This window comes from Uloborus diversus, chromosome 7, assembly GCF_026930045.1.
Source record: "Uloborus diversus isolate 005 chromosome 7, Udiv.v.3.1, whole genome shotgun sequence".
Lineage (NCBI taxonomy): Eukaryota > Metazoa > Arthropoda > Arachnida > Araneae > Uloboridae > Uloborus > Uloborus diversus.
The window spans coordinates 18,318,717-18,346,622 of NC_072737.1; the positions used below are offsets into that span (position 1 = coordinate 18,318,717).

At 34.7% G+C, this 27,906-nt stretch overlaps 1 protein-coding gene across 1 annotated transcript in view; it reads right to left on the reverse strand.

Moving 5' to 3' along the window:
* Positions 1–205: 205 nt before the first annotated feature.
* Positions 206–27,906, reverse strand: part of LOC129226302 (msx2-interacting protein-like) — a 167,405-nt gene continuing 139,704 nt past the window's right edge. Inside the window, exons 3-6 of the mRNA XM_054860906.1 lie at positions 14,481–14,663; positions 12,125–12,499; positions 1,232–1,449; positions 206–219 (exon numbers count right to left, since the gene is read on the reverse strand). Of these exons, the coding sequence (XP_054716881.1) occupies positions 206–219; positions 1,232–1,449; positions 12,125–12,499; positions 14,481–14,663 (790 nt within the window). The remainder of the gene's footprint in view (positions 220–1,231; positions 1,450–12,124; positions 12,500–14,480; positions 14,664–27,906) is intronic.

The following is a 27,906-nucleotide window of genomic DNA, read 5'->3' on the forward strand; positions in this document are numbered from 1 at the left end:
TGTTGAAAAGTAGATCATCATGGATATAAATGTATTAAATGTATATGAGAAAAAAAAAGAAGCGAAAAATTTGTTATTTTTGATTAACTATGAATTTTTAGGAACTATTAATATCAAATAACTTTTTATAAACAAAGATTTTTGTTTTTTTTTTTTTGATCAATTTACTGAAATTTTAAATTTACATGACACATTATACGTCATTCTAAGAAAATAACCCTAAAAATATTTGAATAACATTTTAAATTATTATTTCAAAGTAATATTGAACAATGAAAGTAAGTGTCAATTAGTCAAAAAATTAACACATGGGACAAGAAATGACCGAAAAAAAAAAATCATTACCCCCTTTATAAGTTGACCACCTGTCTAAGTTGACCACCAAAGTACTGCACCGCAAGTGGTCAACTTACACGGTTTCACTGTATTAATTACTTTACTCATTTATAAACATAATATATTTCATACAATAGAGGAATCCATTCAGCTTACTTTTAAAACAAAGATAAGTTCTGTATAACTATTCAATATATTTTAAACATATATAAATACATTATGATACTTAGATAAGAAGTGATTTTGTTTTTCGATTTGCTTTAAAATAAGGTTTCGATCATCATGTACATTTTAGTGTAAAAGAACATGCTAAGCAGTTACTTTTCTGAATGGTCCTACTAGTGATGGTAAGAAAAACTTAAAATTTTTATTTGGTTCTGTACTGAATTGAACTGTAATTCTGGAGTAAAAGCAATATTGCAAGAATGAAAATCTGTTTCACACACAGAAAGAGGAATCCATGTAATTTTGCCTGTTGAAGTTAAGATTGTGTAATGGCAGTTAGTTAAATTTAGGGCAACACATTCTAAAAATACAAAATAAGTTCATAAAAATAAAATCCAGCTTTTTATTAATGATTTTATTTACTGATCACTGGATTCAAACTATTTAATTTAAATCAATGGTTTTTTTTTTAATCACTTTATTTAAATCAACGAACCCTACTTTCTGGGACTGGCATACACAGAGGTTGCGTTCGATGAGCAACCGGTAGCTCACTGGTTAAAATAATGACGTCAAATAATGATGTCACCTCCAATGCTTTAACATTAGCTGACTTTACTAGCTGTCACGTGATCAATCAACCAGTCACTGCTGGTTGAGCTTGTCGAACGTAAGCATTATTTTAACCGCTCGCTCATCGAACACAACCAGAATATCCAAAGTGTCTCACCTGTGGATCGAACGGGCAGGTTCCGTACGCAGATGCCCAGCGGCCTCCTCTCGTCCTTGCCCTCGAGGGGGCACCCGGGGGGCAGGCCGGGGACGCAGTTGGAGGGGGCGTTGACGGCCGAGGGCAGGTAGCAGACGGCGCCGGAGGGGTTGGCGATGGCGCTCGACGGCCGGTCCTGCCGCCCCGCCTTCGCGGTGCCCTGGCTCCCGTAAGACGCACTGCAACGGAGAAAAAAGACGCCGATGAGACATGTGATACAATCAATACTGTCACAGCACAGTGTTTTTAAATACACAATCCAGCAGTCATTCCAAAAGAATTAGTAGTGAAAATGGAAAAACTCCGATGATTGTAGCCCTGCAGGCGCACTACATTTATTAGTTCATAACGACACATGAGGCGAGAGTCAGTCCACAGCTTGGTAAAAAAGTGAGTTTTAATTTCACAAATGAAAAATACTGATATCCTCACCTTAAAAAGGATATTAACTTATTGGAAAAGGCTACAAGGTTAGGAATTGGGCTTTCTGAGGTCCAGGCTTAAAATGCTTGTTAGCATAAAATATTATTTTATTTTATTTAGTTTTTATTCTCGGTCCACAGCCGATAATTTAAAGAAAATAATTTAAAGTTAAGTGTACCTACTTTAAGCCCAGTCTGGTAAAAGTAGAACCTGTCAACTAGTTGGTGCTAACACTTCAATCGACGATTCCCCCACGCCATAATTAATGGCGACTGTTTACTGAAACCATCGGAGATTGCATGTCTCGATGTGTCGATTCAGAAAAGTTGAGTTGTCACCTGATCGACTCGAATTAATTCCACTTGTTGACCGCACGTGCTATCGAGAGGAGTACGAATATTCGCGGTAGTGGAATATGCAAATGAGTGATGGTCGAAGTAGAAGTTAGTGTGGTGACGTCATCGAGGCATGGAATCTCATTGGTTGATAAAACATATATATTGTGGCGAGTGGCAGCGATCTCTCTCTCGTTTTTCTTCTTTCAACGATCCCCAGTGGTTGGTTCTGATCGTGAGGCCTAGTCCGGCTCACGTGTGGGGGGTTTTTCCCCGCGATGCTAGCGGGGGTTTTTGTGGTATGTGATGTTTAATCTTCCAAGTCCTGGAATTAGTGAGTCCAGGTGAAGAACCTGTTGTGTTGTGTCCGGCCAATTAAAATGTCGGGGATGTGAGTTCCACGTGTCTACCTGTGATGTTTACCGATCTACGTATTATGTAATGTTGCCTGTTCAGTCCGGACATTCCTGAAGTGTGATTCGGCGGACCTTTTGTGCGTTTTCTACCTGATCCTTCGGAGTGGCAAGTGACTGCATCGACATCTTGGTGACATTTTTCTTTATATTCTGGAACCACTTTTGTTATGATATTTTGGGGGTGTAATTTATGGGGATGTTATTCTAGTCATATTTAATAAATGTATTTTTCTGAAACATGTTTTTTGCTTGTCTCCAACTTGACATTACACGGCCAGTTAATGTTGGCTTAGTTTAAATATCTTAACTTCTGGATTTTAAACTTAACTTTAATTTATGCCAACAGAGTGGTAGCAGAGCTCGGTCGAATGTCATTTTGGTTGGAGACAAATTTGCAAAAGTTTTCAGAATAATGGAAAGGGACTATCGAAACATTAAGAAACTTAACTCCTGCAATTGGGCAACATGGTCGAAAAATATGAAAATGGTACTGATAGAAAGAGATTTATGGGAATTAAACCAAACAAAATTAGAAGAAGGTATTTCGGCAGAAATAAAGAAACGGAGGGGCCAAGCAGTGGCGATTATTTACCTCAACATAGAGGATGAGTTAAAACAACTAATAGATGATTTAGACGATCCATATGCTGTATGGACGTCATTGAAATTGAATTTTGAACCTCCGTCTTTAGCCCGTGTTGCCGGATTGTGGGAGGAGTTTTTTTCTAGCAGAATTAATGAAAAAGAAACTATTGGAATGTTCGCGGCTCGATTGAGGTGTTTGCTCCGACAGTTGGAGGAGAATGGCTATAAAATGGATGAGAAATTAAAGGGATTTCAACTAATACGTAGTTTAGATCAAAATTTTAGGGGAATAGTACAAAATATTTATAGATGGGATGAAAGTAAATTTAATTTTTCAAATGTTTTGGATGAACTTTTAGCAGAAGAGGGGAGATTAAAATTTTTAGGAAATGAAAATTTTGGAAATAGTAGTTCAAGTGTTAATGCTTTTTCAGTTCAGAATAAACACCAGACTGGGCGGAAAGTTGAAAATGTAAATAAATTTGAAACGAGAGTTTGCTTCACATGTGGAAAAAAGGGGCATATTTCGGCTCGGTGTTGGAGCAGAAAACCAACTAATCAAAATAAAGGTAATCGTAATTTTGTCAAACAAAGTAATCCCCCTAAGGCTGGAATGTTTTGCACCATCAGTAATATATCAGGAGTGCAGGCCAACAACACAAATTTGAAGGAGGAAATACCAGTATTTTTACTGGATACAGGTGCCACGGCACATTTCTGTAAAGATAGGGACTTGTTTTGTGAATTGAGGCCTGTTAAAAATACAAAAATGGAAGTAGCTGTGGGCAATGTAAATAGTCAAGTCGAGGGGGTAGGAAAAATTGTTTTCGAAATTAAAACAGATGGTAAGCTAGTAACCATCACATTGAATGAGGTCTATTATGCTCCAACACTTAGACGAAATTTGCTTTCCGGATCCAGGATAGACAGTTTTGGTTTTTCATTAAGGTGGTATCCTGGTAAAATATGTATTTTTAATAATGATGGTATCAAACTTTTTTCTGCATTTTTAATTGATAAATTGTATTTTGTAAAACCCACTTCATTTTTAAGTAATCAAAGTAGTGACTCACCACCAAATGTAAATGTAACCGAGGTCAAAGGATTAGACCTGGAGTTGTGGCATGAACGGTTTTGCCATATTAATTATGACAGTATCTTGGAAACTGAAAAGAAGAACTGTGTCAAAGGACTTAATATAAAAAGTAGAAACCGGCCAGATTGTGAGCCTTGTATTATTGCAAAGAAAAGAAGGTGTTCATTTAAGCCCACTCCAGGGATAAGGTCTAAAAGACAACTTGAGCTTCTTTTCATGGATCTAGCAGGGCCATTTCCGGTGGAGTCACTAGGGGGGAAAAGATATATTTTTTCCATAATTGATGATTTCTCAAGGAAGTCCACTATTTACTTTCTAAAGTCAAAAGATGAAGCTTTTGGATATTTCCTTAGATACCAGAGGCATGTAGAGAGAGCCCTCAACAAGAAAATTTTGGCCATAAGGTCTGATAATGGGAGGAAATTCACAAATTCTAATTTTGAGACCCACTTAATTAAAGAAGGCATCAGCATAGAAAGAACCAACCCTTATACTCCCGAACAGAACGGGGTAGTAGAAAGATACAATTTGACATTAATGAATGGGGTTAGGGCAATGCTGAAAGACTCTGGACTAAGGGAAGAATTTTGGGCGGAAGCCGCCTTATGCTTTAATTATGTTAGGAATAGAACAGTCCTAAAAGAAAGGGGGAAAACCCCATTTGAGCTGTTCTGGGGAAACAGGCCTTCAGTAAGGCATTTCCGGAGGTTTGGATGTATTGCCTACAGAGGCATGCAAAAACAAAACCTAAAGAAATTTGACTCGAGAAGTAAGAAAGGCATAATGGTGGGCTACGCAACCCAAGCAAAAGGGTACAGAATTTGGGACCCAGAGCTAAAGAAAATTTTTGAAACTATTAATGTGGTCTTCAGGGAAAATTTAATTTGGGGGAAATCAAACTTGAATGGGAATGTAGACAATGATGATGATTATTCTTTTATTAAATCTATTAGTGAAGTTCTCTTAGATAAAGAGATAGATGAAAGAAAGGCTCCCACCCCTTGTGAGGAAATTGAATGGGTGAGGGATGCAGTAAAAAGAAAGACAGGGGACCGTACTGATATCTACTACTATGAAAAGGGAAATAAAACCAGGTTAAGGTCACCCAATGATGTAGAAAAATATTGTAAGAAGAATAACATTGTTTACAATCCTGAACTATTTGATTTCAAAAGTAAAAATGTATCTTATAATCCTTTGTTTGATATTTTTAATTCCCCTAAGGAACAAATGGAACCCGAGCCAGAGGCAAATTTGTCAGAAGTGCTAATTCCCCAAAACTATAATCAATGCTTGAAAACCCCAGAAGTAAAACATTGGCAAGAAGCCATGTCAGAAGAAATGAAAGTGATTCAAGAAAGGGGGGTGTGGCAGTTAGTTCCCCAGCCAGTTGGTAAACCAGTACTTGGTAATAAGTGGGTCTATGACTTGAAGAGGAATGCTAAAGGGGAAATTGCCAGATTTAAAAGCAGATTGGTTGCGATGGGAAATAGGCAGGTGGCAGGTGAATCGTATTCTCAGGTTTTCTCCCCAGTTATCAATTTCTCCCTGATAAGAATGTTTTTCTCAATTCTGGTGATATTCCTGGGTTGGAGCCATTTTCAATTAGACGTAAAAAACGCATATCTTTATGCTGATTTGCATGAAGAAATCTATATGCGACAACCACAGGGTTTTGTAATCCCGGGAAAAGAAGACTGGGTATGCCGTCTAAAGAAATCGCTATATGGTCTCCATCAATCGGGGAGAAATTGGTACCTGGAAATTGATAGGGTTCTCCAAGGTCTAAATTTTTTGAAATTTAAATGTAGTAACTGTGTCTATACAAGAAACAGAAATGTGTTTTTATTGATGTATGTAGATGATATAATAATTTTTGGAAAAAATGAAATCATAATTCAGGAAACAATTCAGGATTTATCAAAACATTACGATATTAAAGAATTAGGGAGAACTAAAAAATTATTGGGGGTAGAATTTGAAGAAATAAATGGGGGAATTTTTATACACCAAAATTCTTATATTAAGACAGTTTGTGAAAATTTTGAAAAGTATCAATACCCATACTCGACCCTCCCAATAGCGAAAGGTACAATTTTGTCTTTAGGTGATTGTCCAAAAACGGACCAAGAAATAAAAGAAATGGAGAAAGTACCTTATCGCAATTTATTGGGATGTTTGTCCTATATAGCAGGGAAAACTAGACCGGATATTGCATATACAGTTAATTTATTATCTCAATTTCAAGCAAATCCGGGTAAAAGACATTGGCAGTGTTTATTAAGACTTTTAGGTTATTTAAAATATACAAATTATTATAAATTAAGTCTATCTGCAATAAATGAAATTAAAATCAATGGTTTTTCTGACTCAGACTATGCTGCAAATAGGGACGATAGGATTTCGATGGGGGGAATTATTATTTACATTGACAAAGTACCTATTATCTGGCGAACATTTAAACAAAAGTGTGTTTCATTGTCCACCATGGAAGCTGAGTATATATCTTTGACAGAAGCAGCAAAAGAGGTGGTGTGGCTAAAAAGAATTTTAGAAGAAACATCACATTTTGAAATAGCTGGATATAAATTTAACGGGTCTGTAATTAATTGTGACAATATAGCTGCAATAGAATTTTCAAATTCCCCTATAGAAAATTCCAGAACAAAGCATATTGATGTCAGATATCATTTTTTGAGAAACTTAGTAGAGGAAAATACATTTGAATTAAAATATGTGAAAAGCGCAGAAAATCCTGCGGATACGTTTACCAAGCCTCTGACTCGGGGTACATTGAAAAAAATGTGCAAACTCATTTTTGGTAATTATGAAAATGTAAAAGTTTAATATTCAAATGTGTAAATTTTTCAATGTTTCTCAAAAGTGTTTAAAAAAAAAAAAAAAATTTTTTTTAAATTGTTGTTTGAAATATGTCAGTTTTCATGTCGTTTTGAAGTGTATCGTGCTGTGTAACCGAAAAGGGGGGAATTTGTTAGCATAAAATATTATTTTATTTTATTTAGTTTTTATTCTCGGTCCACAGCCGATAATTTAAAGAAAATAATTTAAAGTTAAGTGTACCTACTTTAAGCCCAGTCTGGTAAAAGTAGAACCTGTCAACTAGTTGGTGCTAACACTTCAATCGACGATTCCCCCACGCCATAATTAATGGCGACTGTTTACTTTGATTTATGCCAACAATGCTTAATACACATAGTCTCGAGCGAAAGGGACATGATCCAGGTGTTTCAGTTTATTAACATGGATGATGTTGATGGGACACAGTTCATCGTTCAAGTCCCAATCTAGTCTTGAAATCAGGCCTATATCAACAGGATTGCAGGAACTTGGAATACTCAGCACTGTTGTCTTCACTATAATGGAGATTCAGGGGGTCTCAGGGATATCTAGGTTGATGTCTTTATTCTAATGGCAATTTTAACTATATTTCTCCTTAAGAGACAAAGGATTTGTTGGACACACATCATGTGACCTTAGTTCAGCTTTCGGCGAGCGAATGATGCAACAATCATGACACACCGGGCATAGTCTGAAAATTGGGATTTTTAAGAAGGACGCCAACTTAAGAGTTTAAGAACTGTTGTACTTATTTGAAGAAACAATAAATGGACCAATATCTTAGTTTAAATGAGGACTTTTCAATAGTTGTTTGATGTTTTAATAGCCTTACTCTAATGGAAAATTGTAAGAGACTTTTATCATTTCTCTGATGGGATATACTACACTACATTTGAGGCATTGAGAAGCAGAGGGATGTAAGTGGCAACATAAAAAATTTGGAGATACCAGTACAAATGGTAGGTGAACCTCTCCTCTGTCTTGGGGCAAGAGATGGTACCAGTAGCCCTGGTAGGTGCTGCTGTATAGCATGATTTGGAAAAAAAATTCAATAAAAGCCTACCTAGGGTGTTATCTTTAAACGCATTTTACTCAAAACTTGAAATGTCCCTTTGCTTCTCACTGCCTCATTTGGCCTCTTCTAGTTAGGCCTGAATGTTGAACGTCAAGTGACAGTGTTAGCAGGCCGAGGACTGCTGATGGCCTTTCAAAAAAGTGAGAAAGGTGACAAATTTGAAAACAAAGGTGACTAAAAGGTGACAAAAAAGTAACTAAAAGGTGACCAAAAGCAATTTGTTTAAGAACTCAAAAAACAGAAAAGGATTATTTACTGACTTGATACCCTTTTTACTGACTTTTACCAAAATAGCCTATATGCTTTTCGTAAAGATTTCTACAGTTTTACTTTCAATACATGTTTTAATTTTTTCCATTTTCTTAGTTTCTTCTTCACAATCCTTTCTTTTTTGCTCTTCTTTTTGCTTGTTTCAATTCCAAATCCTTTTTCCTTTTACATTCCTCCATGTATGTTGTGTAATTTGCGTGTGCTTGTTGTGCACATTTAATCATTTCTGTACCAATTGGTAAAGAAAGCAAATGAGGATATTCTTTTACAGCATCTTTAACTATAAGTATGCTGTTTAAAAATCTTTCAGTCCTTGCTGTCTTATTTTCACCAAAAAGGTGCTTTGTAATGGAAAATAGTCTTTCAATGTCAGCATTACCATGTGATAATGCAAGTGAAGCTTTTATCACCTTAGAAAAATTAGGAAGCTTTAGATCATTGGAAGTTGAGTCCTTTTTACTTTCTTCTATATCTAATATATAGAAGAAAGTATTGGATTCATGCAAATTTTCGAATTTCGACGGATTCGAACGTTTTGAGGTGTGCTGAGTCCTTTTCGACCATTTTTGGAAAATGTCTGTCTGTCTGTCTGTGTGTTTGTGTGTGTGTGTATGTGTCCGTGTGTCACGTCTGTGTGTGACCAGTTTTTTGTGGTCGCTCTACAGCAAAAACCACTACATGAAATCGAACGAAGTTTGGTACACATATGTGCCCCCTATGTGAACTTGTGCCCATTGGTTTTTGGCGCGAATTCCTCCAAGAGGGGTGGAGCAATGGGACGTTTTTTGAGTTACGCGTGCTTGCTATTCCTCAGGAAGTAACTGGCGGAATCAAACAAAATTTGATCCATATGTTGCCATTAACTGGAACAGGTGCTGATTCAATTTTGGTGTCAATAACTCAAACGGGGGCTGAGCTATAGAACGTTTTTTGTCGTTAATTGTGACTGCTGTATCTCAAGAAATAATGAACGGAATGAAAGAAAAATTTACCGGCAAGTAGCCCTTAGAGGGTATAAGAGCCGATTTTATTTTGGTGTCAACAGCTAAAAAGGGGGTAGCGCAATCGCCCGTTCTTTTTTTCCATTGTGAGTGCCCTATCTCAAGAAGTAATGCTACGTTCTGGTTGAAATTTGGAATATATGTGAATCCATACGTAAACAGGCTTTGGTTCAATTTTGACTCCAATCGCTCCAAGAGGTGTTGATTTTTTTTTTTTTTTTTTGCGAACAAAAATAGCTTTATTAATGCAACAATAAGAAAGATAAATCGTAATAGATTGTCGTCTGCGTATTTCTCGTGATTTTAATTGTATGGAAATGATCGGAAATATTATCTCAATGATTTAAAATTTTTAACTGTTGCCATTTTATGTTTGTTAACAAATAAAATATTTGTAATTAACTCAAGCAAGGCTTTTAAAATAACTTTCAATTTTCGCTCTTTGCTTTGCTTTTGCAATAATTCAGACATTGGGATGGTCGTCAAGTTTTTGCATGTGTAATTTTGTTTCTGTTGGGAATATTGCTTACTCGTCAAGCATGGGGGGGATCAGAAAAAAAAAGAAAAATATAGAAGAAAGTTTCGTGATGGCCACAATATACTAGTTTGAAATGTGCTGCTGCCAGTAGATATCAATGGTTTTGTTTTCGGATGCTTCATCATCTTTTTCCAGCTGCAAAAGTTCCCATTCATCTTGCAACCTATCGAGTGGAACATTAAAAGGCATGATTTTGACAACCTTTATCAAATCCTTACAGCTTCTAGATTTACTTCTCTCTTTTGGATCCAAAAATTTAAAACTTTTCAGTAACCCACTTGATATGCAACTTTTTTCTATTATATACTTGCATGAAGTCACACAATGCTTTTTAACAGCTCTTAAAAACATAACCTTTTCATTTTCTTTCAGTTTTGACAGTTCATCTGTCACCTCTCCACTAACAACGAAATCTTCAAGAGGTAGTCTGTTACAAACTGCAAACAGTTCATCCGTGTCCAGGGCCGGATTTAGGGGAGGGCAGGCGATACTACTGCCCCGGGGCCTCCACAACAAAGGGGCCCCCACAATAAAATTTTTACAAAATATCCTAACTTTCACGGGTCAGGGGATGTATTTACTATTAAAGTGCTGATCGAAAATATTGGATATATACATATATATCAAAATATTCGGATATATATCAAAGTATCGGATATTTTCGAAAATATGATGATCTTTTCGAACCCTGATTAGGGGCCTCCACTCCTTCGTTGCCCCGGGGCCTCCACACTTCCAAATCCGAACTTGTCCGTGTCTACGTTTGAAAAATCAACTTTCTTTATGACAGAGGCTTTTATAACCCGATCCATAAAAGTCTGAACAATGGTCTCTATTTCTTGGTACAATTTATGTATCATAGGCACTTGGCATTGAAAGCGTTTTGTGAACTGCATAAACAAATCAGCAGATGAAAAGATAAAATGCAGCTCAGCTTTTATAGAAGGTCTCTTTAAAACATTTGCAACAGCTTTATATGACCTGCATTGCATAGTTGAATTCTTTTTTAAAGGCACATGTTTAAAAAAATAATACTGAAGAGCATCCCACTGTTCCAGTAGTCTGTCTGCTGCAGGTCCAAGGGTAAGCCAATGGGTAGTTGTGTATTTCAGGAACTTGTGATGAGGTGTATTTAGTTGAGCTTGCACTTCTTCAAAGTCCTCCTAACGGGAAGGCCAACCATCAAAATAGCTATAAGTACTAAGAAGAAGTTCAGATGCTTCTTCACCTAAATACTGCAATGCTTTGACATACGCATTATGCATTGTATGAATACTCCAAGTACCAATATTTATTAGGCTTTTTTCTCGTGTCTCAAGGATAATAGTGTCAAACAACCTAAAAACCTTTTTATTAACATAAGGACCATCCAAAGGAAAGCATGAGACATTTATTCATGGATAATTACTCTCGGTAAGTGATTCACATAGCTTCTCAATCGAAATTTCACCAACTGCCCTGCCCAAGAAGAAAGTTTTGAGATGCCTTGTTGTGATGCAACATTAGCTTTCAGACCAATATTTTACTGTTCGTTGCATTTCTTTTTTGTCTTTGACTTTGGTAGTTTCATCAAAGCTCAAAGTATAATAGGATAAACATGCTTCTTTTAACATACATTCCCGAAAATAAGGAGCAAGTCCATCTGTAGAAGGGATAGAAAGACTGGTTCTGCTCATAGGGTGCAATTGCAAGCGATAAAAAAAATTCCCTGACTTTCCAGTAGCATAGCTATTTTTCTTAAACAACAAGGTGGGGGGGGGGGCATATTTAAGGTTATTTTTTTATTAATTTCACTGTTAAAGCTATCATTCAGATACTTTTCAAAGATTTAATAATTTAAAAAAAAAATTCTAAGACACATTTCAAGAAAGGTGAGAAAGGTGACAAAAGTTGCAAAAGGTGACTAAAAGTAACCAAATATTCAACAGGTGACTAAAGGTGAGAAAGGTGACTGACTCCTCGGCCTGTGTTAGTGTTACTTGATATCAGTTTTATTTTTGAGCCAGACCATGCAAATATGGGATGTGTAGCTAGTGATAAACAAAATAGGAAAAGGTAGCTTATTGCTATTCTACGGAAAACCCAATGCTTGGGCTCAAAAAGAGGTAGCAAGAGATGAACAATAAGCGGGCTAACTTAATTTGGCAGCATTGTTGAGGCTACCGAGAGCCACCTCACACCGCCAGGTTAGCCTTGAACCAAAATAAAAACACGACAACAACATAAAACAAACATCAAAAGACATGGACTACTCACGCTGGAGACCTGGACTTGGAAGGGGACCTGGACCTCCCGCTGCTGTCGCTCGAAGAGCTGCGCATCTTCGAAGAGGAACTGGACGATCGGCTGTCGCTGGAGCTCCGGGACCTCGACCGGGAGGGGGAGTCGGACCTGGAGCCGGAGGACGTCCGGGAGGGGGAGCGCCGCTTGGTCCGCCGCGACCGGCTCTCGCTCCTGGCGGGGGTGGGGGACGCCACGGAAGCCACGGAGGGCGCCGCGTTGTTCGTCCGCCGGTTCAGCCGAGGGGCGGGGGCGGCAGGGTCCCTGTCGTCATTGTACTGTTCGCCCACCGGGTAGCGTTGCGGCTCAAAGTGCTGCCGCGCGTTGTGGGGCCTGAAGTGATTTTGATTCCTGGGGGAGACGGAGAGAATTCAGAATTTTTAAAACAAACTTTTTACAGACGAAATTGCACAACATTTTATATAGTTTCATTAATTCTCTATATCAAAATCAATATCTCATTTCCCATTTTTAGAAAAATGATCAAATAAACAGTTGGAAAAAAATGATTGGGAGGACTCCCCAAAAGAAAAGGCAGTTTGAAAAAACAAAATGTACATCACATTATTTTTACAATAAAAAAACAAATATTTCGAGGGATGGCATCATTACAGCACTGCATATGGGTAATTCTCCGGAATGGTTCAACACTTTTCAATTTTTAACTTTCCACGAAGGATTTGCTTTGGCAGCTTTAAAAACATTTAAATGTATTTTTTGTTAATCTGCAAAAGTTCAAAAATCATTTTTATTTATTTTAAGAGACATTGAGGGTTAAATCTGAAAATTTTTGCAAAATTTATGAATGCATTTAAACAGTTTTCCTTGCCTTTTGGTTCATGAATAGTTGATTAGTTAATATTTCATTGGACTTCATTTCTGAAATCAAATCATATACACAAAAAAGGTTAAATTAAAAAAACTTTTAAATACTGAGCAACTCATTTTTCTAATGAGTCTTGACTAAACTTACAGAAGAAAACATCCCTAGTGAAAAAAGTTGGAAATGTTTCATATATACTAAACAAATTCACAATTCAACAAATTCCTAAGGTTATCATTTTGTTGAATTTAATTCAATCAAAAATTTTGGCAATGCCAAAGTTTTGAAACATACAGAAATTATTTTGAAGTAATTCATTACATGGATTCGCTTCATGTTATCTAATTTACAATGCAACATGCACTCTCTGCATGTAAATTTCAGCAAGACTTTTACATTAAGTACTTGTTTCATGTATCCTTCGGTATGTTAACCTTTCATGAATTAATTTTTAGAGGAAAAGTGAAACTTGGATTCCAGTAAATTCACTATTTCTAATGCATTTATACATTTTTTTTTCTCCTCTGTGACTGCTCCTTAATTAAAGGCAAATATAAGGAGTTCCCTATTCCAAGGGACTAGGAGCAGAAAGAAGTCCCTTAAAAGAAGTTCTACTGTAATACTTCAAATACTTCCCTTCCTTGCTTTTGAAATGAATTAATACAGTTCATGCCCCACTGGGTGCCTTATTACCGGCCGATCGGGTGCTTTCCATCAACTCCTAAACAGTTACAGAAATTTTTCGTACCCAAAACTCTACATTATTTGGCCTGTCCAAAAATGTTGACCAAAAATGTTGCGTGATTGGGCTTTTGAATCATTTCCCCCCTATGAGCGAGTGGATCTGGTAGCATACTTGATTCACCAGCGATATATCTTTACAACAGAATTATTAAATTATGCTTTTAAATAACATGAACGAATCAAAGTGAAATTTTTGGCAAAAAAGTTTGGCAGATGTAAGCAAATTGGTAGCAGCAAGAAAAATATATTGCAAAGGAAAAACTAAATAATGAGTGAATTGGCTTAAAGTTTTGTACATTCTCCAGTCTCTACCAAAAAAAGTAGCTACAAAAATTTAATTACAATAATCCGGGAAAACAATATCAATTGAAAATACAATATAAAATAAGTAGGTATAGGGTAGCACATGTTAAAATAACTTCAAACCTTCAAAATCATTGAAATATTTCCAAGATGCAAAAAGATTGAAATCTGCTGCAATTTTTGGCGAAGCGCTTGCTTCATTGAACATGCAATGTGGAAAGCTACCAAAAATATAATTTTTACTAAATGAGTTATTGGTTGGAAAGATTCTTATTCCCTGACATTGGTTGACTGCAAAAGAGCGCCATCTATTGAGAAGAAAGTGAAACTTTTTGATGACTGAGTGAAAAAAAATTGCCAAAACGGGAGAAAATCGTAAAAAACGGGAAATCGGGAGATGGAAGCGAAAAACCGGGAGTCTCTTGTTAAAAACACTCGAGTAGGCAAGTATGGGATGGTTACCTTTCGGATCCCTCCGCGTACGTGTTGGAGGGGGTCGTCCTGGCATATCTGTCCCTGGACTTGGCCCTGGCCGGGTAGCCGTCCTCGTCGTGGTAGCCCAGCCCCAGGGGCGGCCGCCGGGCGTACGGCTCCCTGTCCCCGTAGTAGTGGCCCGGCCGCTCGTAGTTCCTCTCCTCCGACAGCCTGAAACACACCAAAAACGACACACATCAGACCACTACTTTTTACACGTCATACATATAAATTATACAACTTCATAAATCACATCTAACCAGAAAACCATACAATAGTGTGTGTAATCTATACAAATAAAACATAATATAATGCATGTTCCCTCAATAAATTCACAGACCAAATTTGGCAGCAAGGAAGTTGGGCACATGGAACTTATCGGGGTTTTCGAACGCCAAGAAACCACGTAACTGTTCAAATTTAATTTTAGAAGCCGAAAATGGCATTAAATGGCTCTTGTACTCAAAATAATTATCCGATTGTCCTGATTTCAGTGTCATTTGAAAGCCTGCAAAAAAAATACCCCTGCAGTAGATTGACTTCCTTGGGATTTTAAAACAACCAAGGCTGGGAGAAAAGTAATAAGTATTTTTAAGTTTTTGAACATCAATAATGAGTTGGAAATTTTATCGTCTGCCACGAGCTCAATTTTAATGAGCTTGAATAAAATCATGGAGAAGAAAAATCTGTTGCCATGTTTTTCTCGACTGTGAACAAATTAAATTCTTACTTTGAAGTTTTTCCTGTAATAGAGGGATTTAAAAAAAAATTTTTGGTTATTTTCCCACTATCAGGACATTTCACAGTTTTTTTTTTTTTTTTTTTCAAGCCTGACTGTTGAACATGCGTCACTTGACATCAGGTTTAGTTTTACCGGAGAGACTTTTTTACCTAAGACATAGGAAAAACTAGGTTTTAACCGGAAAAGCTCTAGGGAATACAATCAGCCTCTGTTCATTTTCTGGACGGTGGAAATTTATTATTTTTACTAAGCCTCTACGTATCTTTTATTAAGTTTATTTTGATTCAATGTTTTGCATAAATATATTATTACATATTAGCATATAACCATTAAAAAAGTTGGACAAGTAATATGATAACAGCTATCTCATGATGTAAAAAAAGGACTTTCAAAATAAGGAGGAAGGGAGGGGGCCAATATTTGTGCTATTAAAAAAACTTTAATACAGTTGTTTAACGGCTCTCTGTTCAATGACTTTCAAGGGACCACAAAAAATCGTCCTTAAGTAGAATGCATCTTTAAATAGAATGCTTTTAAAACTAGAGTGGAACATCCGGGGCCGTGAAAAGTCCTCTTTAAACAAAGAAATTCGTTAAATAGAGTGCCGTTAAACAGAGAGCCAGCTGTATTTTCCATTTGATTTTCATAGTTTGTCAGTAGTAAAAATTGTTCATTTGTGCTACATGTGTTTTATATATATCAATGTAAATCAGTCTTTGACTGCACTGTTACTGTACATACATACACACAAACTTGTTGTTTGCTAGACTGTTAAAAAGACACAAAGATTTACATTAGTAAATTCATCTTTTGTCTTTTGTTTAACTAAACTCATGTTTTTTCTTTTGTTAAAAAATTTTAGTTCAGAAGAAAAATGAATTGCATTAATTTTACTATATGAATAGCTTAAAAAGCATATTTTTTGAAAATTAATTACTTGAATGAAGTTACAGAAAAAAAATATTAAAAAAAAAATATTTTTAAAGCATGAGAAGTTTTGGAACAAAGTATTTATGAAATAATAATTGTATGTTAATGTAATAATAATTTTTAAAAAATATTATCAAATCATAAGATTTTTTTTTTTTTTTTGCAAAAAGGAAGCAAAAATATTTATTTATTCTTAACTACATATATTTAAAAAAAATCAATACAAAATGTTTTTAGAGCCAAATTTTTACTCTTAAAATGATCACAACCTTAGCAGGCAAAAATCCACTAAATCAATTTAAAATTTACATTTCATCATCACCAAGTAAAAACTGCTGCCTTTTTTCAATTTAAATCCCTCCCCCTCCCCCCAGAGTCCACAAATCATTTTAAGGGAAGGGGTATAGGAGTATGGTTAGAGTACTGCTGCTGTCGTAAAATAGATGAAATCTAGTAATGAATGATTACTGTTGCTGAAAATTAATTTTTACTTAAATAAAAATGGGAACTGTTAATGCTTACAACTTTAAACATGAACAGTTTTAACCTTAATTTACTTAAAAAAAAACAAAAATATGTGCTCAGAAATGGCAAAAACAATAAAAAATACTATGGGTTTCTTTTTTCTTCAAGATAAAAAATCATGGAGAAAACAGGTTTTTCCAAAGACGGTAAAAGCTGCTCAATACTACAGATAGTAAAAACCATGCCAACCCTCCTTGACATAACTTTTATTTTCCAGCGAGCTAGACCGTGCAAAGCTGGGCGACGTAGCTAGTAATGAAATAAGTAGCAGTAGAAATGGGAATGGTCGGGGAAAAACGGTTTATTTCCCACTAGAAGAAATAGAAGATTGGTAATTAAAAAATGTATTGAGGAGAAGTCTCATTTTCCTAACATGTTGTTGTTGGTTCATTTTAACTAGGAACTTCATTAAGTAACTTAATTGCTTTTTTTTAATGAATGAATATATTAGGTATATCTATTAGTAAAGTAAGCCAAGGTTTGTGATTTTTTAGATTTTTAAGTCAGATTTTTTAAATTTAAATCAGAGTTTTTTTTTAACCTCAAAAAATATGTAGATATTAATTATCACACATATAAACATAATGTATTTCATACGATAGATGAAAAAGCAACTTTTTAGCTATTTCCATTTCATGGCAGTAGCTATTTTTTAATAACAGATATAAGTGGACCAGAAAGAGAGAGTTTTAATACAAAATGCAAGATTGAAATTAAATTTAACGTTTAATACTAAAAAAAGGGGGGAAAGCCCAGAGGGCTAGCCCAAGTTTATTTTTATCATAAAATGTATGTACATGGTGCACAGTAATTTATTTATCTACAATTTTCCCCAAGATCTCCACTCAATATTTTTTTCTGACCTTTCAAGCAGCATTTTCCCTTTTTATGAAAAGAAAATTGTCACACATAATGACAGAAGTTTTACAATGACAATTAGAAACGCTTTGAGTATAAATTTAGATTATGAACCACTAAATTTCAACACTAGCTGTTGTGCCCCCCACTTCCCCCCCCCCCCTCTGCAACAGTTACAACCATTGAGAAGGAATACTAATGGAGGGAGCCATAGCAAATGTCTCAGTGAAATAAGCTTGGGACCCAATGTTTCCCAGGTCAGGTGACTTGTTTGGCTGGGAAGTTGTCGCGTTTTGGCACGCAATCGCTCTTTTGGCATTAAATATTTTTCAGACGACGCGACGGTGCTTGTTATGAAGTCGGGGCTGCAAATCAGAGCAACTCTGGCTCCAGCTCCTTTACCGCATAATAATAAATAAATAACGGATACAAATACAGGCCTATCATTCAAACTCCCTCTCCCCACTTCTTTCCGGATTTTAAAATATAATGTAACTGCATTTTTCATGTATTTTGATGTTTATTCCCTGAAATGACGGGCATGTACAATAGTTTAAAGTGTTCTGTTATTGACTGAAAATTTATGGATTCATATGTATTGTAATCAATGTTTTGAAATGATTTCATACGCAGGCATACTAGTATTTAAATTGAAGCATAAAAATAGCAAATCTTTATTCTTGCGCATCTGCTGTTCACAGGAGTTTGGCGAGAAGATACTCGCCAACAAAGTAATACACAAAATGCTTAAGAACCGTTAAAATAATTACTAGTTAAGTCAAAAGTGTTTTTATGGAACTAAAATGTTATTTGCACTCAAGATATACAATGTTTTATAAATTTTATAGGTAAAATAAGTACAAAAATTAAAAAATCATAGGCAACTGTGGAATATATACTCGTTGAATGCATATAAATGTTATTTTTTCTTTATTTAGAAGTAAAAAACATTCGTACATGCTAGGGAAAAGTTACTGGACCTCCTGGTGTGGCTTTTTCCTCACAGTTTACAATGCTAGAATACTGCACTATTACTATAAATCTAATTTTTCCCTTCAACAGTTAAAGGTTGTTATATTGCATGGCTTCAGCTAATGAAAACTTCTTCAGCGGTTACGGTCAACTCGAAATTGCTCCCCAGGTCACATGGTACTGTTGCCGTATCGGGATAGTAGGGTTGCACTCTCTCCATCTATTCTTTCTCAATGGTTACAACCACCAATCCTTCAACTCTACTTCTAAGAAAAAGTTGTATCACTATTTCCTAGAATCACAACTTTCATACTTTTTAGAAGAAAAATTCTTAAAATTTGGAAGTTTTTTATCTTTCAGCTCAAAGTCAACAAATGTTCTGAAAAGGATTCAATTGGGGTGAAGAAGGCAATTGTTAAAACCTGATAATAAAGCAATCTGAACTAATGAATCCATTCAGCTTACTCTTAAAATTAGGATAAACTCTCTAAATAATCAATAAACTTTTAAGATTTATAAATAAGTTATAATGTTTAGATAAGATATTAGTTTGTTTTATGCATTGATTAAAGAAAAGGTTTCCATCATCAGTTACATTTTTAGTTTAAAATAATATGTTGAACAATTGCTTGCTTGTCTCAACTATATTTAATCATAGTGTATTTTTAAAAAAATGCAAATTTTTTACTTGTTTCTGAATTGTAATTTTGGAGTAAAAGCAATATTCTAAATGTCTGAAAATCTGTTGTTACACGCTCAGAAAGAGGGATGCAGTTTAGCCAGTTGAAGTTAAGATTGTATAATGCTGTGTAGTTAAATTTAAAGCAAAGCTTTCTAAAAGTGCAAAATTAATAGATAAAAATAAAACTAAATGATTTTAATCAATGATTTTGTTTCAAAAATCACTTGATTTAAATCATGATTTGAATAAACGCACCCAGGAGAAAGCATTTCTAAATAAAAATAACAAAAAGAACAACAGAAAGTGCTATGAATGCAGAATTGCTATGTTTTTAATCGCTTTTATTTACTAAGCTACGCTATACTGACTGCCCTAAATACAAATTAATAGAGATGCACCGAATAATATATTTTGCCGAATACTGAACATTTGGTTAATTTTTTTTAAACTGTAATACTTGAATTTTATGCCAATTTTAAATCAAAAATGTTTATCAATTTTGTGATAAGTAAATACATTCCCATTTAACATCGTAAATTTATCAAAGTAAAATTATTAATTTAAAATAAACGAAAAATAAAATACTTGTAATTCCAAAACCAAATCAAATCAATATAGTAAATGGCCAATTTGGTTTATGTTTATCTGTAATTCTGCATAAATGGATAGTTCATTTTTTCTTGGTATATGAATTGATAACTGATAATCATGGTAACATGTTATGTAATAAACAAAGAATCTACCTTGATAAATACAAAACCAAGTGCATTTCTGCTATCTGAGCCTCTTCAGTAACTGATAAATTTTATCATAATTAAATTTGAGGCATGAAATTAAAATATAGCCAGCTTTTATTATTATTTTTTATTAAAGAACTATTAAACTTTGATTACCATGATTACTCTTAAATAGGTTGATTTTAAACGATATTTAATACTTCCTACTGTAAAACTTTGAAAAATAATTCCAGCTGAGATGAACTAAATTTGCGATTGCAGTCCTATATTGTATTCCTGAAAAACACTGTTTATTGTTTTGCAGATGAAAGGAACTACAGTCAAAATGAATGAATTTTAAAGGTCCCCTTAAGTTCATTTTAATGAGGTTCAACTGTGCTTAACGTCAGGAGATTTTTTTTTTTTTTTTTTTTTTTTGAAATGGTTATTGTGTCATATTTAAATGAGTTTGTAATAATGTAATGTGTCATAAGATTTCATAAAAATTGAAAAGCAACCAAGGGCGGATTCAGGGGAGAGACAAAGGGTCAGCTAACCCCCCTGTGACAAGAATTTCAAAATTATTATTATTTAACTTAAAATAATAAATGCACATAGAATCAATGTAAACCTTGCTTTGTTTGGTTCCGTAAGGTATTGCTTCTCAGCACGTCATAATTCAAGGGATTGACTGGGGCTATCGCGATTTTAAATTCTTTGTTCATTTTCAAAAGAACAATCATCTCTAATGAGCTTAACGTTTTCAGAGCGCTCTTCCACCAAACCACATGTCGCGCGTGTGTATTGTGTGTGCTTTTTCTAAACATTTTATAGCTGTAATGTCATATATTCAAACTTACGGTAACATGACCAGTGTTGCCAGATTGGGGGAAATTTCCCCATTTTGGGGAAATCTGGTGCTCTCTGGGGAAATTTTGGGGAAATGGGTTTTGAGGGGAATTCTTTGGGGAAAAATTTTTTTTCTTGGGGAAAAATTTGGGGGAAAACCCTCGGGGGGGGGGGGGATTTGTATTTAAATTCGAGTCTTGACATCTGGTAGTTACATTGTTTGTATCAAACAGCGTTGGTTTAGCTTTGCTCAACTTTATGGAATTGGCATTTCCCATTATGTGGAATATTATGCTATGGAATTCGCATTAATAGTCCTGCGTGAGTAACTAGTTGATACGTGAAACAGGCAAAAAAAAAATGTGATGAAGAATGTTCTTGGATAAATATGTACAAAAAATCATAGTTTAAATATGCATACAGAAGCAGAGTAGTAAATGGGAGTAGAAAATTTTTTTTTAGCTATTTCTTATCTCTCGGTCAGACGCTTGTAGTGGCACCTGCACGGCTTTCCCGTAGTAGAAAATTAAAAGGTATTTTGGTTCCCCTGTATATTTACAAATAATGCATGAGGAATTTCTCGCCAATTGACTTGCCCACGTTACAGCTCCACGTTATGATAACTTGGTAATTTAGTTGTCCATTTTATGATAATTTTGCTTGGGAAAATGTTCTTAAAATTGGAATAGATAAAGGAAGAAATCGAATTTTCGAAAAATCGCTTAAAGGTGCACACCCCATGCTACAAATTAATTCTCTGCCAAATTTCAGAAAAATCGGTCGAACAGTCTTGGTGCTATGCGCGTCACAGAGATCCTGACAGAGAGAGAGAGAGATCCGGACAGAGAGAGTTTCAGCTTTATTATTAGTTAAGATAAAAAAAAAGATAAAGACCAAAAAAAAAAAAAAAAACGCGAAAATGGGAAGAAAAAAAAGTTGGGGAATTTTATAAGAAAATTTGGCTATTTGGGGAGAAAAATATATTTTCAAGAGACAAAAATATCAGAGAAGTCGATTCATTTTATGAAAATATTAGTGGAAAAATAATTTTTGAATTTGAATCTGGATTTGACCATCTGGCAACACTGAACATGACCAGCATGTTTGCCTACAGAAATATGAATTTTGATGAAAATTTGATCCATGGTGCAGGTTGCGCCATTGAAAAATTTAGCAGAGGAGGGATAATGTGAAAGGATTTTGATCTCATCTGGGGGGGGGGGGGGTCTCCGCAGCATGAGGGCGTGCGCCATCCCCTTTGTCGGCATCCCTGCTCAACTGATACTTTTTCTTACGTATGAGGGATAATGTTGGCCATTGAAACTTGACCCCCCCTTACAAAAATTTCTGGATCCGCCCCTGAAAACAACAAAATTTAAATTTAACGACTGAGTGTTTTCTCTTGCATTACAACTATACCAATTATCAAACCTTTAAGTTTGTTTGCTATTTGGTTGCCAAATATTCAGTTTATCTGTCGAACATGCAGAAATTGGATACACAACCGAATGTATGGTGCATGTCTACAAATAAGTTTCAAAAGCTATCAAACAAAGTTATTCTTTTTGTTCTTTATAATGGTTGAAAAAGCAATAAAAACTAAATTTCAAATTAAAAGAGTGAGCCAAAATTTAGTGATGTGAAATTGCTCCATTAATCAATTAAAATTAACACATCTACAAAGTATAAAAAGAAAAAGAAAGAAAAAAAATAAGTTGTTTGTTTTGAGGCAATGTTTTCAACAGTGTGATAGTGTTATGGATCTAGAACTGCTACAATTGTAAGTTCAATCTAACTAAAATTATTTTAAAAAAATTAGTGGCATCACTACAGGGGGAGGGTGGTCAGTCCCCGGTGTTCCCCATCTGGAGTGTGACACCCAAAATGGAGTTCAGGAAAGAAATAAATACTTCAATTTTGAAAATTTTCACGTAGCATCACCCTCAAAAAAAAGGGGGGGGGAAGAGGTGTTTTCCCCAATTGACACCCTTTTTTGGGGGAAGGGGGGTAAACCAAAATACATTAAACAATTTAGAAAAAATATAGGTTCTTCAATACTGAATTTTGTTCAGTACATTTTTCATTCTATTTCATCTATAAAATACTAGCATCACTGGGGGGGGGGGGCATTCCTGCAAGTGGATACCTTTTTGGGCAGAGGCAAAATGCAGAGACAAAATGTATTAAGATATTCAGGAAAACATCAATTCTGAAATCTTGATGATTTTTAAATTACATTTAATCTATCAAACGCAATAACATCACTACGGGAGGGGGGGGGGCGTTTGCGCCGAACGACAATTAAGAGTTTCTGAAAATATAAATACTGAAATCCCAATATATTTAAATAAAATATTTACTCTATCAACTATTAAAAAGAAGTTCATCACGCAATAGCAAAAAAAAAAATCATGTCTTGTTATTATCCAAACTCTTTTACTATGAAATAAAAAAGATTGGTCATTTCTTTCTTTGATTTTAGGTTTGTCTTAGTTACATAATTTTAAAATTACTTACAATAAAAATATCAAAATACCTCATTTTTCTTTAAGTCTGTAACCGTATTACAATTTATGTCAATTATTTGTGAAATTAATGCACTTGCATAAGTGTGGTTGAACTAGTGCAGCTGCAGCCCGTATTTATTTCGGGGGCGGGGGCGTCCAATAGCCCTTACATGTGTAAAAACTACGGTATTATAGGAAGAGCATGTTCTTGTTTGATAAGAAGTCTTGAACTCCGATAAATTTCCTGTCATGTAAATGCGCTTCGAGAGCATCGTCGGAGCACGTGGCGTCAAGGTCAATCGGCGGTCGAGTCTATAGGGATAAAGGAAATTCCTGAGATAAAAGGAACAAGGCAGCAGGACCCTTGGGGACAAGGGACAGTTATCCTTCCACCCCCTCCAGGAAGTAAACAATTCAAATTCTTAAGTGGTTGAGGCTCTGACCTTGGCCATGTGTTTCGGGTATCAAGGAAGGGTGGCACTAAATTGAGTAGGGTTACCGGTTACTTTCGTTGTTGTTCTGCAAAAATATTCCAAATCAAATGCTCGCCAATAACACGTTTCTTTTTCATTGAACGGCCCAACAACAAACACTGTCAAGAAGCTCAGCTCAACCACAGCTGCGGTTAAACGAAAGAAAAGGAATAGAAGATTTTTAATGGAGTTTTATGACCCAGAACCAGATTAGAGGGGTAAAATCTATTTTCCAGGGGAATTTGAATATTTTCAGTTAGTAACCCAATAACTAGCCATTTCAAATTTAATAAAATAACTAGCGGTACCCGCACGGCTTTGCCCGTAGTAGAAAATTATAAGGTCATTTGGTTCGCTCGTATATTTACAAATTATGGATGATGAATTTCTCGTCTATTTGCTCGTCCTTGTTATGATAATTTGCTCGGTAAAATGGGCTTAAAATTGGAATAGAAAGAGAACAGAATCCAATTTTCGAAAAATCGCTTCGAGGTGCTCACCCCTATGCTACGAACCAATTTTGTACCAAATGTCATGAAAATCGGCCGAGCGGTCTATGCGCTATGCGAGTAACAGAAATCCAGACTTTAAGCTTTGTTATTAGTTGCTAAGAAAATAAAGATAATAAATTAAAAGTTAAAGCTGTCTGAAGCAATTTTTGGGCTTTTTACCATAATTGACAACACCAGACGTCTAATAGCTAGAAGAAATGAAAAAATTTTAGGGGGGAGTGGGATAAGAGGTGTAACGTGTGAAAATCTGGTCTGATTCCCTCTGCAAATGAACTAATTGAGCTTGTTGTCGTCAAAATAACGTATCAGTCATTTTTTTCTTGTTCAGGAAATGTGGCTTACCCCCCCCCCCCTTTTTTTTGACCAAAAAGAAAAATCTTTCAGTTGCGGACATGGAGGTAGGAATCATACATCCATGGTTGCGGACCGTTAAAAACGTGTTTTTTTTTTTTTTTTTTTTTTTTTTTTTTTTGTGACCCTTTTTCCTTTCTCTTTTCTTTGCAAATTAAAAAAAAAAATGATAATAATAATAATAAAATGATTCGCTGTCCGTCAAACAATTTGCGAACAGCTGAGTTTTTTTTTTTTTTTTTACAAAACAGCAATTTTAAACAATGAATCAATAAATACATGAATAAAACTGCAACAAAAATTATTTAAATGTTGCTTGCTTGCACGAAAATTAGTCACAAAATTTGCGTAAAAGATGTCAGGAAATTATTATTATTATTAGTTTTTTTTTTTTTTTTTTTGTCTCTTTTAAAAAAGGAAAAAAATTTTTACTGCTTAGAATACAAAAATCTCTGAGGACCAGTCAAATTTTGCTGCTGACCGGAGCCGGACCACTGGTTGAGAATTGCAGCTTTAATCCAATAGTACTCATAGTTATAATTCATGTAATCTTAGCAGTAAAAATAATATTGTAGAATCAACTTTTAAAGAAATGTTCTAGAGGTAATTTTCATAGTAAAGCATTAAAAATTCTTTATTATGCTTGTTTTGAGCGTGAACTTAAAAATTAATCACTATATTTTCATTTGTGTTTGTAGTCATTCCTTTTCTGGATTCTCCTCCTGTTTCCAGAGTAAAAACTATATGGTGCGAAAATTTAATCTAGACAGGGGTGGAAGTTACAAAAATTCCCCAACACAAATTTTTCAGGGACGTTTCCCAAATTTAATTTTTAAGTAAATAAAATGATTGAATACAGAGCTTATACTTAAAAATTAATCACTTATTTTCTATGAAAAGTTTAAAAATAGAAAATACAAATAAACATACAGAAAATGATTGCTTAAGAAATAATAGCATATTTAATTCTCATTTTAATCAAGATTCAAGACTAATTCATTAAGGAATTGTAGTTCTTAATAATAATCATACAAATTAAATTAAAAGAAGCTCATTTATATGAATTTTCTTCCGATTAAACTAATTCATATTATTTACTACTCTTTATATCTATCTTTTTGTCTTGCTCTGTTTCATTTTTTTTTTTTTTTTTTTAAGACGTCAAAAATCGGGAAAACTTTCACCCTTGAATCCAGCTCTTTCTCATTTTGTGTACTGCTTAGATTTTCTTAATGCAACAGGTTTAGACAAAAAATCTCAACATTTTGAAGTTACATTGAATCGACTTGATGCTTAAGAACAAAATATGGACAGATATTTTGTCAAAGAAAACAATGTTCCTGAAACTTTCGGTAAATAATTAGAGAAAGAACTAAATTTTACAGATTACTATCATTGTACTACAAAAGTGCACTAGGAATAAAAACGTATCAGGAAATCGCACTTCATAGACGCATTTGAATGTGAGAGAGATGCCAAACTAAACAACTCTGCAACACTTAACAATGTCCAGCGATTTCAAGAAAGTATTGAACGAGTGTTGAAGTAACTGTTGAAAACAGGATCAATATTTTCATCTTTGACTAGGAAGAATAATTAATTGAAAATAATATTTTCAACAAAGTAAAAATAAGGTTGTGGCAGGGAATATGAACAGTAAAAAAAAGTTTTATATTCGCTATTCAAACAACCTACCATCTTTATTTTTGGACACTAAAAATTGCTCATATTTCCATCAGTACTAAATTACTGAATTGTAAAGGAAATGTTTATTTTAGTAGAAATCAGACATTGAAGTTTAAAACTAAATCATAACAAAATTAAAGTTGTACGAAAATGAGAAAACGCAAGGGCTGAATTAAGGAAAAGCAGAAAAGGAATGAATCGAGTGGAAGAAAGCTAGCAACACTTTTCTTCAACGAAAATTAAACAGAGAGAGCTCTCCGCAACACTCCGCACCAAAAGCCAGGCTTCAACTGAACGGGGCATGCGTGCTGCAAAGATCACGTGTGTCGATGCAGATACCGACGTCACGAAAAGGAAAACTGCGCAGCGGGAAAGAGGTCCCACATTGGCTCAGTTATCGCTCTTTTGCGGTGATGAAAATCTACCTGCAGCAAACGTAAATTTAAGTAGTGACATGGCTTGCATTGGGATTTTTTTTTTTTTTTCCTTTCTAGACAAGTCATGAAACAACATTTCACAAATGGAACAAATCAATTTCAAAATTAGAGAAAATTTGAAGCATTCACGCTATTCAATGAATATTTACTACAAAACAAAAGACTATCTTGACTGATAGATTTCTAATAACAGTGAGAGGCTATTTCATTAATTTGTTTCAATTTTTTGAAAAGTACTTTTCATGCATTACTTATTTTAGTATATCTTTAAAAACTAATTTCACTATTGAAACTTTTGACTTCACATCCTTGAGAGGTCCAAATCCAGTTTCAAATTGAATTTAAAAAATGATTATGTACTCAACATCCATACTGCTATTCCACTGTGTGCGAAATTGATAATTATAAAAACTTAAATTAAACCAATATTCTAAGCGTACGAACAAACCAGGTTCAAATTCCAAGGAAGAGTAAATTTACTATGGATCCATTTTCATTGCTTTCTGAAACGCAATGTTTGGATCGCATAACGATCGAAAGGAAGGGATCTTAGTGACATTTGCTTATAAGTTAGGCTTTAATTTACACGGGAGATTAGTTCCAGCACTTCTCTTCAAATTTCCGTGCATTTTTGCATATTTGACAAGAAAACCGGCTATTTACGTGTTAAAATAAGATCTGGAGACTATAAAGCTTCCACACTGCTTTAGTCAGCAATCCAACGCTGTTAAAGGATTAATTAATAAGCTATTCCAACAGCCTTCAATTTATTCCTTCCCCCACTTCGAAGGATGTTGAAATTCATTCCCATTGCATACCATCACCAGTGGAAAAAAAATGCATCGTATAAAAATATAAAACTAATTACTTCATTTTATATTTTAATACGATTATACAATTTATTGAAATTGAAAAAATAAAAGTTTCAACATATAAAATCGAAAACAAAATGTTTGGACGTAGTAGCACTGGATAAAAAACATTCACTGAGAATGAGCTCTTAAAAGGCTAATAAATCTATTACTTTTGAATCGTATTATGTAATGAATTGCAATTTTTCAATTGAAAGTCACGGAAAAAAAAAACTTAATAATAGGTCAACGCTTGAACAAAATCAATTATACATTGATGATCCATTTTCAATTATTTACGCATAAAAAAGAATATGAACAAG